Source organism: Jaculus jaculus, chromosome 8 (genome assembly GCF_020740685.1).
Source record: "Jaculus jaculus isolate mJacJac1 chromosome 8, mJacJac1.mat.Y.cur, whole genome shotgun sequence".
Classification (NCBI taxonomy): Eukaryota; Metazoa; Chordata; class Mammalia; order Rodentia; family Dipodidae; genus Jaculus; species Jaculus jaculus.
In genome coordinates this window covers 57,105,575-57,119,652 of record NC_059109.1, presented here as the reverse complement: position 1 = coordinate 57,119,652, position 14,078 = coordinate 57,105,575, and the positions used below count along the sequence as shown (strand labels likewise).

Sequence of the window (14,078 nt, the reverse complement as noted above, 5' to 3'; positions counted from 1 at the left end):
AAGAAGAAGTTTCCTCCCATCAGCTGCTTTTGGTCAGGTGCTTTATCCCAGCAATGAGAAGGTGGCTACAACAATCAGGAAGAAAAAGAATGTGCAGATTCTGTGCACTAAAGTGCCGGTAGGCTTTACAGAAAGAAGTGATGATGGTCGTGATGATCAGCATTTAGTATGTGTCAAGCACTGTACCAAGGAGTTTCCATGCATGATTTCACTTACTTTTTGCTTATATTACTTGTACTTTTGCAGATAAAGAATCAGCTGTAGAAAAGTTGAGTAACTGTTCCCCACGGCATGAAGAATTATGTTCAGTTGAAGCTCTCTGTGCCCATGCTCTTCATGACGGCTCCCTGCAGCCCTACCCATTCTTTTTGGCAGGAATATTAATGTGCTGGACCATGTAAAGTTACCAATTTATTTTTCTCTTCCTGTTTCATTCTCCAGGCTGAGTTCATGTTCAGGAGATACAGGCAGCCTGATACTGGCAGATGGAAAAGGGGATCTGAAGTATCACATCTCAGCAAATCCATTCATGATAGACCTTGTGTCTGAGAAGGAGGTCGTAATGAGCATAAACTCCCTGGGCCAGTTATACTTTGAGCACCTACAGAGCTCACCTTACAAGCAAAGGTATTTTTACATGTTACTTAACCCATAAAGACCCTAACAAAATTTGATTGTGAATACCAGTTGCCTATACAGATAATGGATCATCATAGAAAAGTGGTTTCCTAAGCTAGATGTGGGCCAGGTTTGGTGGTACCAGTCTGTAATCCCAGCACTCAGGAGGCAGAGATAAGAGGAGGATCAAGAGTTGCAGGCCAGTGATGGAGAGATGGCTTAGCAATTAAGGTGCTTGCCTGTGATGGCCAAGCTCCCAGGTTCAATTCCCCAGTACCCACATAAACCAGATGCACAAGGTGCAAGCTTTGTGAGTTCATTTTCAGTGGCTAGAGGCCCTGGTGTGCCATTCTTTCTCTCTCTGCTCCTTTTTCACTAGCTCACTCTCTTGCTCTCCTAAATAAACATTAAAAAAAAAAAGAGTTCCAGGCCAGCCTGGGAATTCTCGGCTATCCTGAGCTGTAAGTTGAGACCCTGTTTCTTTCTTTCTTTTTTAAAATACATATTATTTATTCATTTGAGAGAAAGAAAGAGGCAGAGAGAGAGAAAGAATAGGCACCTGTTGCAGTCCGGTTCGCATTGCTGGTAGAAATCACCCAACCAAGAGCAGCTTCTGGGAAAAAAGAGATTTATTTTGGCTTACAGGCTCAAGGGGAAGCTCCACGATGGCAGGGGAAAACAATGGCATGAGCAGAGGGTGGACATCACCCCCTGGCCAACAGAAGGTGGACCACAGCAACAGGAGGGTGTGCCAAACACTGGCATGGGGAAACTGGCTATAAAGCCCATAAGCCCACCCCCAACAATACACTCACTCCAGGAGGCATTAATTCCCAAATATCCATCAGCTGGGGAGCTAGCATTCAGAACACCTAAGTTTATGGGGGACACCTGAATCAAACCACCACAGCACCCCAGGACCTCTAGCCACTGCAAACGAACTCCAGTTGCATGTGCCCCCTTGTGCATCTGGCTTACGTGGGTCCTGGACAGTCAAACTAGGATCCTTTGGCTTCGCAGACAAATACCTTAACCACTAAGCCATCTCTCTAGCCCTAACTTTTTATTTTAAATGATAGAATTAAAAAATATTTTACCATAGAACTAACATGTGCTTGTTGTGAGAAAATTAGAAAAGAATGAAAAGAGGAGCACTTAAAATGCCTAAAATCCCAAGCCAGGTGTGGCAGCATATGCCTTTAATCCTAGCACTTGGGAGGCAGAGGTAGGGGATCGCTGTGAGTTCAAGGCCAGCCTGAGACTCCATAGTCCAGGTCAGCCTGGGCTTGAGGAAAGTCCTACCTTTCTGCCTCCCGAGTGCTTGGATTAAAGGTGTGCACCACCACACCGGGCTCCATGTTCCTGCTCTTACAGGTAATGTTGGCAGCTTTTTGCATATCATTTCAGAGACAATTTATATCTATTCTTTGTCTTTTCCTTTCCTCACAAAGGTGATGACATTTTTTCACATTAGTCCATACCTTATTTTTCCCTTTAACGATGTAATGGTTTTTAACCTTTCTTTCTTTTTATTTTCTTTTGAGACCCATGTAGCCAGCCTATGCCAGCCTCGAGCTCACTCTGTAGAAAAGAATGACTTTAAACTCCTCCTGATCCCCCAGTGTCTACCTCCCGATTGCTGGGATTGCAGGCATGTGCCACCGTGCCAGGCTTAATCTCTCTAAAGCAGCTATATGCTTTCCATTTGTGGCTGTACCACAATTCATTGAGTCAATTCCCCAATGATAGGCTTGTTTTATTGTTGTTTTGCAGTTTTGTTTTGTTTTGTTTTTATTGCTGTTGTTGTTGCTCCTTTTTGTGACAGGGTCTGATGTATCCCAGCACCGGCCTCAAACTTGATAAGTGGTCAAGGATAACTTTGAGCTTCTGATCCTCCTGCCTGTACCTCACCAGTGCTAGAATCATAGGCAGGCATCACTATGCCTGGTTTATGCAGTGCCAGACTGAACTATGTAAAGTATGTGTAGAGTGGTATGTTATGTGGGTGTGGGTGAGGAGGCTAGAGAAGAACTGCGCGTGTCCTGTACTGTTCATCCATATACTTCCTTGAGACAGGGTCTCTCCCGCAACCTGGAGCTGCCATTGACATTGCTTTATCTTTCCTCCAGTTAGAGTGTCCCAGCAAGTATCTGCTCTCCACCCCAACCCCCAGCCTATGGATTACTGGTACAGACAGACATGGCCACGCCCAGCTTTTTCTGTGGGTTCTGGGACGTAAACGGTCCCAGGCTTTTCCAGGTCCTCATGCTTATACAGCAAGTGCTCTTAACCACTGAGCAATCACCCCAACCCAAGCATGTGGGCTTTACATGGATACTGAGGAATCGAACCCTGATGTGAGGCTTTGCAGACAAGCTGCTTAACAGCTGAGCTATCTTTCCAGCCCCCAAATATGTTGTTTTTAATCTTGTTATGTACTTAATTACTTAAGAATAACCTTATATATTCATCATTTTGCATATGTGCATGTATGTCCATAAAATAGAATCATAAAAGCATAGTTTCTGATCAAATGATTCTTTAAGGTTCAGAGAGATGTTATTATGTAGCTTAGAGTTTTAAGAGAAAGAGAGCTTAAGCCCAGGACATGAGGAGGGAAAGCATTAGAATAAAGGGAGCTTATGCCTATAATATAAGAGAATAGGCAGAGGTCTTGCCCAGAGAGGCAAGAAGAGGTTTGAGAAAACCTGCAAATGATTTTTGTATTTGTTTTTTTTTTTTTTTTTTTTTTGAGGTAGAGTTTCACTGTAGTCCAAGCTGACCTGGAATTCACTATGTAGTCTTCAGGCTGGCCTTGAATTCATGGCAATTCTCTCACCACTGCCTCCTGAGTGCTGAGATTAAAGACATGTGCCACCAGACCTGGCTGTATTTGTAATTTTGATAGATGTTACTAAATTGCCTTCTATAGAGGTTATTCTACTTTCTTTCTACCATTTACATTCATATTTGTGTTGGGAAAATCAGATTAACCTACTGGAAAAATTTAATCTATATTCTAACATCGTAACATTAACAAAACAAATTACATATGAATAAAAATTAAACACAAAAAGACAAAAGTAGAGGCTGGAGAGATGGCGTAGAGATTAAGATGCTTGCCTAAAAGCTTAAGGACTCAGGTTCAATTCCTCAGTACCCACATAAGCCAGATGTACAAGGTGGCACATACATCTGGAGTTCATCTGCCATGGCTGGAGGCCCTGGCATGCCCATTCTTTCTCTCTCTCTCTCTCTCTCTCTCTCTGCCTCAATCTCTGGAATAAATCAAATAAATAAAAATGTTTTTTAAAAAGACAAAAGTGGAAGAAAGCAGAAAAATATTTTTATAATTGTATTACTGTGACAAAAACTAAAGAATCATAAGAAAAACTTCTGGGTTTGATTAGTTGAAAAAAATTTTTAACTTTTCTAGCCCACCTATACACACATCATAGACAAAAGCAAAAGTCAAGGTCTTCCTGATCCATATTTGGCATGTAAGGAGCTTGCATCAGTTTGTCTTAACAACAGGTTAAAAAGCTAAATTAACTGAAAAACCAACAGCTTTTCCTAGATTTTTAGGGAAAACACTCTCATTTACCCAATACATCTTGGCAATCTTTCTAAATTGACTACACTTATGTGTAAATGAAATGAATTACACCAACCAGATATGGATACATCCAGCAGGCAAAAATCATCAAGGACATAATTGGACTCAAGAACACCATCAATCACCTAGCTATAATTGACATATAGAGAGAGTCCTCCAATAAACAGTACCTTGCACATTCTTCTCAATATTTCATGGGAGGGATGAGCCGCCATGAGCAAGGCCCACCCTCCCGAGCTGAAGAAATTTATGGACAAGAAGTTCTCGCTGAAATTAAATGGCGGCAGACATGTCCAAGGAATACTGCGGGGATTCGATCCCTTCATGAATCTTGTGATCGATGAATGTGTGGAAAGGGCAACTAGCGGGCAGCAAAATAATATTGGGATGGGGGTCATACGAGGAAATGGCATCATCATGTTGGAAGCTTTGGAACGAGTTTAAACAGTGGCTTTTCAGAGGAATTCATGCTCCCTTCTCAAAAGGCCTATTTTACTATTGATGTGAAATCAGGTCATGTACATTTTTATATTAACCTTTTGCAAAATGTAAAAAAAAAATTCATGGGATAGTCAATAAAATATACCATATTCTAGTTTCTAAAATACAACTCTATAAATTTTTTTTATAATCATGGACAATGTTAATAAAAATTGAGAAAAAAAACAATAAATAAATAAAGGTTGAGGAAAAAAATAAATTTGAAACAATAGAAATTAGTTTGTTTGCAGCAATAAACAAGTCAAGTTTGAAGTTAAAAATCTTTATTAAGGGGCTGAAGAGATGGCTCAGCAGTTAAGGTGCTTGCCTGAAAAGCCTAATGACCCAGATTCAGTTCCCCAGCACCCATGTAACGCCAGATGCACAAAGTGGTGTATGCATCTGGAGTTCGTTTGCGGTGGCTACAGGCCCTGGTTTGTGCTCTCTCTCTCTCTCTCTCTCTCTCTCTCTTCCTCTGTGTGTGTGTGTGTGTGTGTGTGTGTCTATCTTTCTCTGTGTGAGTGTGTGTCTGTATCTCTCTGTTTGCAAATAAATAAATAAAACATTCCAAAAAGTTTTTGTAAAATAATTTAAAATTTTTTTCTTAATCTTTATTGGGGGTGGGAGAGATAGATGGTTCAGCAGTTAAAGTGATTGTCCATAAAGCCTAATGACCTGAGTTTGATTTCCCAGTACCCACATAAAGCCAGGTGCATGAAGTGGCACATGTGTTTGGAGTTTGTTTGCAGTGGCTGGAGGCCCTGGTATGTCCTCTCTTTCTCTTTCTCTCTGCCAGGCATGGTGGCACATGCCTTTAATCCCAATACTACTTGGGAGACCGAGGTAGGAGGATCGATATGAGTTCAAAGCCAGCCTGAGACTACATAGTGAATTCCAGGTCAGCCTGAGTTAGAGTGAGACCCACCTCGAAACCTCCCACCAAAAAATCTTTATAAATACTTCTAAGTATTTTCTTCTGCCTTTTTTTATGCTGGTGATAGTGGGTATTGAATTGAGGGTCTCATGTATGCTAGATGAGTGCCTAACACTGAGCTACATAGCCTACCCATAATACTTGGGTATAAATCTAGCAACATAGGCACAAAATCTATGTGAAGAAAGCTATGAAACTCTGATGAAAGATTTCAAACAAAGTCAAGTAAAACCGCTTAAATTGAAAAATATTCCATGTTCAAGATAGGATGAATTAATATTATATAATGTCAGTTCTCCTCTACTTGATCTATAGATCCAGTGGCATTTCAGTTAAAGTGTTGGCAAGTTATTTTGTGGAAATCAACATAGTGATTTTCAAGGTATTTGGAGAGGCCCTAAACCCAGAGAGCCAGCTCAGTGTTGAAGGATAACAACAAAGTTGTAGAACTGACACTAGCTAACCTCAGGACTTACTATAAACCTACAGTACGGTTGGAGAGATGGCTTAGTGGTTAAGGCACTTGCCTGCAAAGCCAAAGGACCCAGGTTCAGTTCCCCAGGATCCACATAAGCCAGATGCACAAGGTGGTGCATGTATCTGGAGTTCATTTGCAGCAGCTGGAGGAGGTCCTGGTGCGCCCATTCTCTGTGGAAAATATTTTTTTTAAAGCTATGGTAATCTGGGCTGGGGATCAAGTGCTTACTGAGAAAGTGTGAGGACCAGAGTTTGGATCCCCACTGCTCCTGTAAATGCCTGGAGGATCACTGTAAATTTGAGATCAACCTGGAACTATAGAGTTCCAGGTCAGCCAGGGCAAAAGTGAGACTCTGTCTCAAAAAACAACAAATACGTTGGAATGAAAATCTTTCATTCATTTAAATGTTCTTAATCTTTCCATCAAATGAAATAACTTATTCTGTGTTACCACAGTGCTACGGGAGGAAATGAGGAGAGTGCGTCAGCTGACTCCTGTCAGGTAATTGAGACTTGGCAGCTACCTTTGTCATCTTCTTTACCACCATCGTCAACATGCGCCAGGCAGTGAATTCTGCTCCTCCCCATGGAAGGGTACTTGTTCAATGTGCTCCTATGTAAGGGGAGTCGCCTCTCTTTCACTGATCCTAACATCTTATTCTTTCATTCATGGATTTACTTATGAAAGCAGATACATCTTGAGGGCCTGCTTTTTGCCAGGCAAAGGGAATCAGCCTTGAATAAAACAAATCCCAAACCTGTATCATGGAAATTAAATTCTCTTGGGAAGGCATTGACTATATAATTAGAAGCATGAGGAGCATTATAGACTTTTATAGTACTCTAGGGTTTGGGTTATCCTGTTAGGGTACTATAGATCATCACAGGGGCCTGACCAACAAAACACTTTAAAACCGGTTGGGTTGCACACGCCTTTAATCCCAGCACTTAGGAGGCAGAGGTAGAAGGATCGTTGCAAATTCGAGGCCAGCCTGAGACTACATAGTGAATTCCAGGTCAGCCTGGGCTAAAGTGAGATCCTACCTTGAAAGACAAAAAAAAAAAAAAAAAAAAGGAAACCATTTAGAAAGATCTACTAAGGGAAAGAATGTTAAAGCTGAAACCAGTGTATTAGGTCTGCACCAGCCAGTCAAAAAGTGGAAGTGGGGATTGAGGAAATTGTTAAATTGGTTAAGTGCTTGCCACATAAGCATGAGGACCTGAATTTGATACTCAATGCCCACATAAAGAGCTGGGCACAACAGGACATGCCTAAAATTTTGCACTGGGGCTGGCGGGGGTGGGGGGTGCAGAGCCAGGTGTATCTCTGCAGCACGTTGGCCAGCTAGTCTAGCTGAAATGATGAGCTCCAGGTTCAATGAGACATTCTGCCTAGAAAAAATGAGATGCATAAAAAAACAGCATGTTTTCTAAACCCCACAATTTATGGTTTTCCCCTCAATAAACTTAATAATTTATTTTAAAAATGACATGGAGAACTATAGAGAAGACATCCAATGTCAACCTCTGGTCTTCACATATACATACACACATGCAAAAAAAACAACCCAGTTCATGTCAGCTTTGATTCACAAGATTTTAAAAAATATTTATTTGAGAAAGAAAGAGGCAAACAGAGAGGGGAGAGAATGGGTGCACCAGGGCCTTCAGCCATTATAAACAAACTCCAGACACATGTACCATTTTGTGCATCTGGCTTATGTGTGTCCTGGAGAGCCAAACCTGTGTCCTTTGGCTTCATAAGCAAACGCCTTAACCACTAAGCCATCTCTCCAGCCCAAGAATGCTTTTTGACATTTTGAGAAGCATTTGAAGTCAGATTTGGTGGTACATGCCTTTAGTCCCAGCACTCAAGGGGCTGAAGTAGGAGGACCACCATGAGTTCAAGGCCAGCCTGGGCTAAAGTGAGACCCTGTCTCAAAAAAACAATAATTGATTCATTAAGTGAGCTGACATCATAAACTTAATCTTCAAAAGGATCAACTTTTGTTCTCAGTCTTTTGGTAATCCATATAAGATATACTATTGTTGGAACTACATTTGTTACAGTGTTTAACTCAATTTTATTCCCTTTTTTATACCAATAGGAAAATCAAGAGGATCTGGGCCTGTGGAAAGAGAAATTTGGAAATTTTGTGGATGTCAAAGCAAATGGTAAATTGTCAAAGTTAATGGTATAGTATTAGATCATGCTAAGATAGCCAAATATCTTTATGTAAAAGTCTTTTGAGGACTGGAGTGTTCCTCAGTGGTAGAGTGCATGCCTAATATGCGTGGGACCCTGGCTTCAATCCCCAGCATAAAAAAATCAATGACTGGATGAGTGAATGAAACTCTTGAGCTTTGGCACCTAAACAAGTGACTTGTATAAAGTGAATATAAATCTCAGGTTTCAGTCTTCTCTTCTTCAATAATACATTAAGAAATATATATTATAAATATAAGAAATATAGTAAAATGTAAAATAGTAAAATTAGTGGAATGCCTTTGAGAAGGAATGTAACAGATGTTCAGGCCAGGTAGAGCATATGGTCTCAGGTAAGGGTCTAGGTCAGTACACTGCTTGCTGCCAGGATCAGACAGCTACAAACTCCATCATATTCCATTGTTATGAGAGCTAAGTAATGAGGAACCAAGGCTCCAGAATTCCTAGACAGTAGTTCTCAGCCTTGTCCAGACCTCTTGATCATTCACATCAGTGTCACATGCCCATGTGGGACATATTTTACTAGGCTTAGTGAAGGGGTTGAGGGGATGTGGCTGGACTTCTGTGGTTAGGAACACATGTGTTTTTCTTCTTTCTACTTGCTATTCTGAAAAATAGCAACCCTCCCTGGTCCAGCCCTCTCTACGTGCAGCATGATCAGGCCTAACAGAATGCAAAAGAATTTTTTGTTTTGGTTTTTTGAGTTAGTGTCTCACTCTAGCCCAGGCTGGTCTGAAATTCACTACGTCATCTCAGGGTGGCCTTGAACTCCGGTGATCCTCCTACCTGTCTGCTGGGATTAAAAGCATGCACCACCATAGCCTGCTCAAGAAGTTTTAAATAAAGGTGGTCCTCAGGGTCTCCCTTCTGCAACATCATCATCTTTTTTACACTCTTTGGTGCCGTCTTCCACATGCTCTGGCAAATAACACTTGATGTCAAATTCTTAAACCTCAGTATGAGTTTAATCAATGTTATATCTCCTTGTTAGTTGTACCTTTTTCATATCTCCAAAACAATTGTTCCAGGTCAGCCTAGGCTAGAGTGAGACTCAGTCTCAATACAACAACAAAAAAACCTTTGTAATCATATTTCATATTTATTTTGTATATAGCAAGAGATTTACAATAAATGAGGACACAGACAGACTCAGTATAAAACTAAGGCTACATACTGATAAATGAGCTTTGCCAACTATATACATTTTAAATTTTGGGTTGGAGAGATGGCTCAATGGTTGAAGGCATTTGCTTGCAAAGCCTGCATTCCCAGGTTCCGTTCCTGCACACCCATATCTACTCAGATGCCAAAAGTGGCACAAGAACATGGCATTAATCTACAGGTACAGGAGACCTTGCTGCACATGTATGCATGTGCGCACATACATACACACAGGCAAATAAATAAAAATACAAAATTGTATTTGTTTGTATGTGTATGTGGGTGCATGTACCACTTTGCATTTGGATTTACATGTGTGCTGGGGAATTGAACCCAAGCCAACAGGCCTTGCAGACAAGCACTTTTAACCACTAAGCTATATCCCAAGCCCCAATTTACGCATTTTTATATCCCACCAACATCTGAATGAAATTGCATCTTATTATAGAGACCCAGCATTTTCTGATTGACTGGGGAAAGCACACATCTTTCTAGTTGTCTAGATATGCTTATAGTTATCAAATCTTTTGAATATTTTGTTTGTTTGTTTTCAAGCTAGGGTCTTGCTCTAGCCAAGACTGACCTGGAATTCATTCTGTAGTCTCAGGCTGGCCTCAAGCTCAGAATGGTCCTCCATCAATCCTCTGCCTTCCTAGTGCTGGGATTAAAGGCATGCACCACCATACCCAGCTCCTTAATCTTTTGAGAAGCAAAACTCAGTCACTATCCCGGTCTCTGCAGGTCCTTCCTCTATTGGCTTAGATTTCTCCTTGCATGGATTTGAACATCTCTATGGAATCCCACAACATGCAGAATCACACCAACTTAAAAATACTAGGTAAGTGGGCTGGGGAGATTGCTTAGTGGTTAAGGCCTTTGCCTGCAAAGCCAAAGGACCTAGGTTTGATCCCCAGGACCCACCTAAGCACAACTCATGTGCCTGGAGTTCATTTGCAGTGGCTGGGGGCCCTGGCATGGCCCATTCTCTCTCTCTTTCTCTCTCCTCATTCTCTCAAATAAATAAACAAAAGTAACACACACACACACACACACACACACACACACACACACACACACATTTATGGTTTTTTGAGAGAGGGTCTCACTTTAGCCCAGGCTGATCTGGAATTCACTATGGAGTCTCAGGGTGGCCTCAAACTCACAGAGATATTCCTACCTCCATCTCCCAAGTGCTGGGATAAAAGGCATGTGCACCATGCCTGGTGATCAAAGCTTTTACTCAAGAAGGACAGTGAACCAGAAAATGGAAATGTGTGGCATCTCCAAGTATGATTACCTTGTGGGAGATTATTCTAAGCTAATCCTACTGACACGCAGCTGCCAGAGACTCTCTTAAGAGGAAGCAAAACCAAAGAGATCCAAAGGCTGACCAAAGCTGCTAGGTTTGGGGCTTTTTATTTGATAGGTAGGCATAGAGATTAGTCCATCAGAAACTGTGCTCTCTCTTGGGCTAGAAGGATGGCTCAGCAGTTAAGGCAATTACCTACAAAACCAAACAACCTGGGTTCAGTTCCCCAGTACCTACATAAAGCCAGATGCACAAAAGGCACATTTATCTGGAGTTTACTTGTAGTGGCTGGAGTCCCTGGAGTGCCCATTTTCTCTCTCTCTCTCTCTCTCTCTCTCTCTCTTGTTTCTCTCCTCTCTCTCTCTCTCAGATTGCAAATAAATAAAAATACATTAAATTTTTTTTAAAAAGTAGCTGGGTGTGGTGGTGCACGCCTTTAATCCCAGAACTTGGGAAGCAGAGATAGAGGACCTCTATGAGTTCAAAGCCACCCCGAGACTACATAGTGAGTTTCAGGTCAGCATGGACAAGAGTAAAACCCTAGCTTGTGGGGAAAAAAAAGCCAGGCGTGGTAGCACATGCCTTTAACCCCAGCACTTGGGAGGCAGAAGTAGGTGGATCGCTGTAAGTTTGAGGCTACCCTGAGAATACATAGTGAATTCCAGGTCAGCCTGGGCTAGAGAGTGAGATCCTACCTTGAAAAACCAAAAAATAAAACTCTGCTCTTTCATACTATTCCCAGTCCATTTCTCCATCTTTCCCCAGTCACCTCTGTGGAGGCATGTTAGGATGCAGAGAAGTCCTCACATAGTCCTTCGGTGGAAGCTTACTGTGTGTCTGCTCTCGTGAAGGACTCACAGATGACAGTCCTTTCTCACAAAAGATATTTAGGGTATCTAAGGATCTAACGTATGTAAGGTGCCAAAGGAATCAAAGGAGGAGGAACACACACACACACACACACACATATGCGCGCGCAGGTAGGGTCAGGAAACCTTTAGGGAAGTGTTAAGTTTTGTTTTACATAATGGCTCACACCTGAATCCCAGCACTCTGGAGGATGAGGTAGGAAGATCACCATGAACTCAAGGCCAGCTAGTGCTACAGAATAATTTCCAGGTCAGCCTGAATTTAGAAAGACCCTGCTTCACAAAGTAAAAAAAAAAAAAAAAAAAAAAAAAAAAAAAAAAGAGTTGAGTCTTTAGGAGAATGGTTTGAGGCAGGGTCTTGCTTTGTTCCCAGGCTGCTCCAAAACTTGCTACATGTAGCCTAGGCTGGCTTTGAATGTACCAGGATCATATGTGTATGCCACCATGCCTGGCAAGAGGTGATTCTTGAAAATTATGAGAGCAAAGTGTTATCCTGGGAAGTGAAGCTGTCTGTTCATTAGTAATGCATCGGTGGTGGTGATGGCTGATGACCGTCTTTGTGTTTCAGGGATGGAGATGCTTACCGTCTTTATAACCTGGATGTCTATGGATATCAAATACATGACAAAATGGGTATTTATGGTTCAGTGCCTTATCTTCTGGCCCACAAATTGGGCAGGACTATAGGCATTTTCTGGCTGAATGCCTCAGAAACGCTGGTAGAAATAAACATGGAGCCAGCAGCAGAGGTGAGCTAAGGATCATGGCTATACACTTTCCTTGCAGAAGTAATAAAACACTGCTCTGTGGTCAGAGCTCTGCCTTTGGAACGGTAGTATTTTGGCCAGCAAGAACTTTGCAGTGTAGTAAATGAATGTCACCAGTAGCTGCTAAGCAGATTTACATACATTTGAGCACTGTGAGGTAGAGTACAATTTCTCATATTTTCATTAAATTCCTTCTCCAGTACACACTGACCGAGGTGGGCCCAACTGCTGCTAAACAAAAGGTCAGATCTCGAACTGATGTGCGCTGGATGTCAGAGAGTGGAATCATTGATGTGTTTCTCCTGACAGGGCCTACACCTTCCGATGTCTTCAAGCAGTACTCCTACCTTACAGGTACCTGCATATAAAAGTGCCATTTTCTAGTTCCAATATGTTTCTTTCATCTCATATATCATCACTGTAAGTTAATACTTGTTGCACATCGTATAGAAATTACAAACAGAGCTGGAGAGATGGCTTAGTGGTTAAGGTGCATGTCTATGAAGCCTAAGGACCCGTGTTTGACAATCCAGGTCCCGTGTAAGCCAGATGCACAAAGTGAAACAAACATGCAAGGTCACACATCCACACAAGGTAGCACATGCATCTGGAGTTCGATTGCAGTGGCTGGAGGCCCTGGCATGCCAATTCTCTCTCTCTCTCTCTCTCTCATTAAAAAAATAAATAAGAAGTTCGTCTGTTGGGCTTACCTCAAAAAAAAAAAAAAGAGTATAACTGGATACACAATGTTTGTGCAATAAGGTTGTCAATTTAAAAATATACCAAGGGGGCTGAAAAGATGGCTTAGCAGTTAAGGTGTTTGCCTACAAAGCCAAAAGACTCAGGTTCAATTCCCCAGGACCCATGTTAGCCAGATGCATAATGGGTCACATGCAACTGGAATTTGTTTGCAATGGTTAGAGGCCCTGGTGCACCCATCCTCTCTCTCTCCCTCCCTCTTTCTCTGTCAAATAAATAAATAAATTTTATATATCATATATACATATAAAAATATATATAATATATATCTCATATCATATATAATATATATCTCATATATATATAAAATCATATATATATAAAATATATATATATATAATATATATCTCAAAGGCTGGAGAGATGGCTCAGCAGTTAAGGTACTTGATTGAAAACCCTAACAACCTGGGTTCAATTCCCCAGTACCCACGTAAAGCCATATGTACAATGTCACATGCATCTGAAGTTCACTTGCAGTAGCTGGAGGCCCTGGCATGCTCATCTCTCTTTGCTTGCAAGTAAGTAAATAAATAAATAAATAAATAATTTTTTAAAAGCCAGATGTGATGGCACTTGTCTATAATCCCCAACACTTGGAAGGCAGAGGTAAGAAGATAGCCATAAGTTTGAGGCCGGCCTGAGATCATATAGTGAAATCCGGGTCAGCCTGGGCTGGAGTGAGACTCTACCTCAAAAAAAGTAAATAAATAAAAATAAATAAATTAAAAAAATAAAAATAAGCTGGGCGTGGTGGCACACGCCTTTAATCCCAGCACTTAGGAGGCAGAGGTAGGAGGATTGCCATGAGTTCGAGGCCACCCTCAGACTCCATAGTTAATTACAAGTTAGCCTGGGCTAGAG

The 14,078-nt window shown here is 41.5% G+C and overlaps 2 protein-coding genes across 2 annotated transcripts in view; both read left to right on the top strand.

Annotated features, from left to right (window-relative positions):
• Positions 1–14,078, top strand: part of Ganc (glucosidase alpha, neutral C) — a 96,629-nt gene that overhangs the window by 29,672 nt on the left and 52,879 nt on the right. The window contains exons 5-10 of the mRNA XM_045157498.1: positions 442–627; positions 6,582–6,627; positions 8,234–8,300; positions 10,255–10,351; positions 12,260–12,440; positions 12,659–12,812. Of these exons, the coding sequence (XP_045013433.1) occupies positions 442–627; positions 6,582–6,627; positions 8,234–8,300; positions 10,255–10,351; positions 12,260–12,440; positions 12,659–12,812 (731 nt within the window). The remainder of the gene's footprint in view (positions 1–441; positions 628–6,581; positions 6,628–8,233; positions 8,301–10,254; positions 10,352–12,259; positions 12,441–12,658; positions 12,813–14,078) is intronic.
• On the top strand, positions 4,442–4,699 carry LOC101613816 (small nuclear ribonucleoprotein G-like). The gene has a single exon (XM_045157497.1). It carries the CDS (start codon positions 4,448–4,450, stop codon positions 4,676–4,678), a length of 231 nt encoding a protein of 76 aa, XP_045013432.1. The 5' UTR covers positions 4,442–4,447; the 3' UTR covers positions 4,679–4,699.

Bases quoted from the DNA above. Each gene is read 5' to 3' on its own strand.
- LOC101613816 (XM_045157497.1), top strand. From the start codon at position 4,448: ATGAGCAAGGCCCACCCTCCCGAGCTGAAGAAATTTATGGACAAGAAG.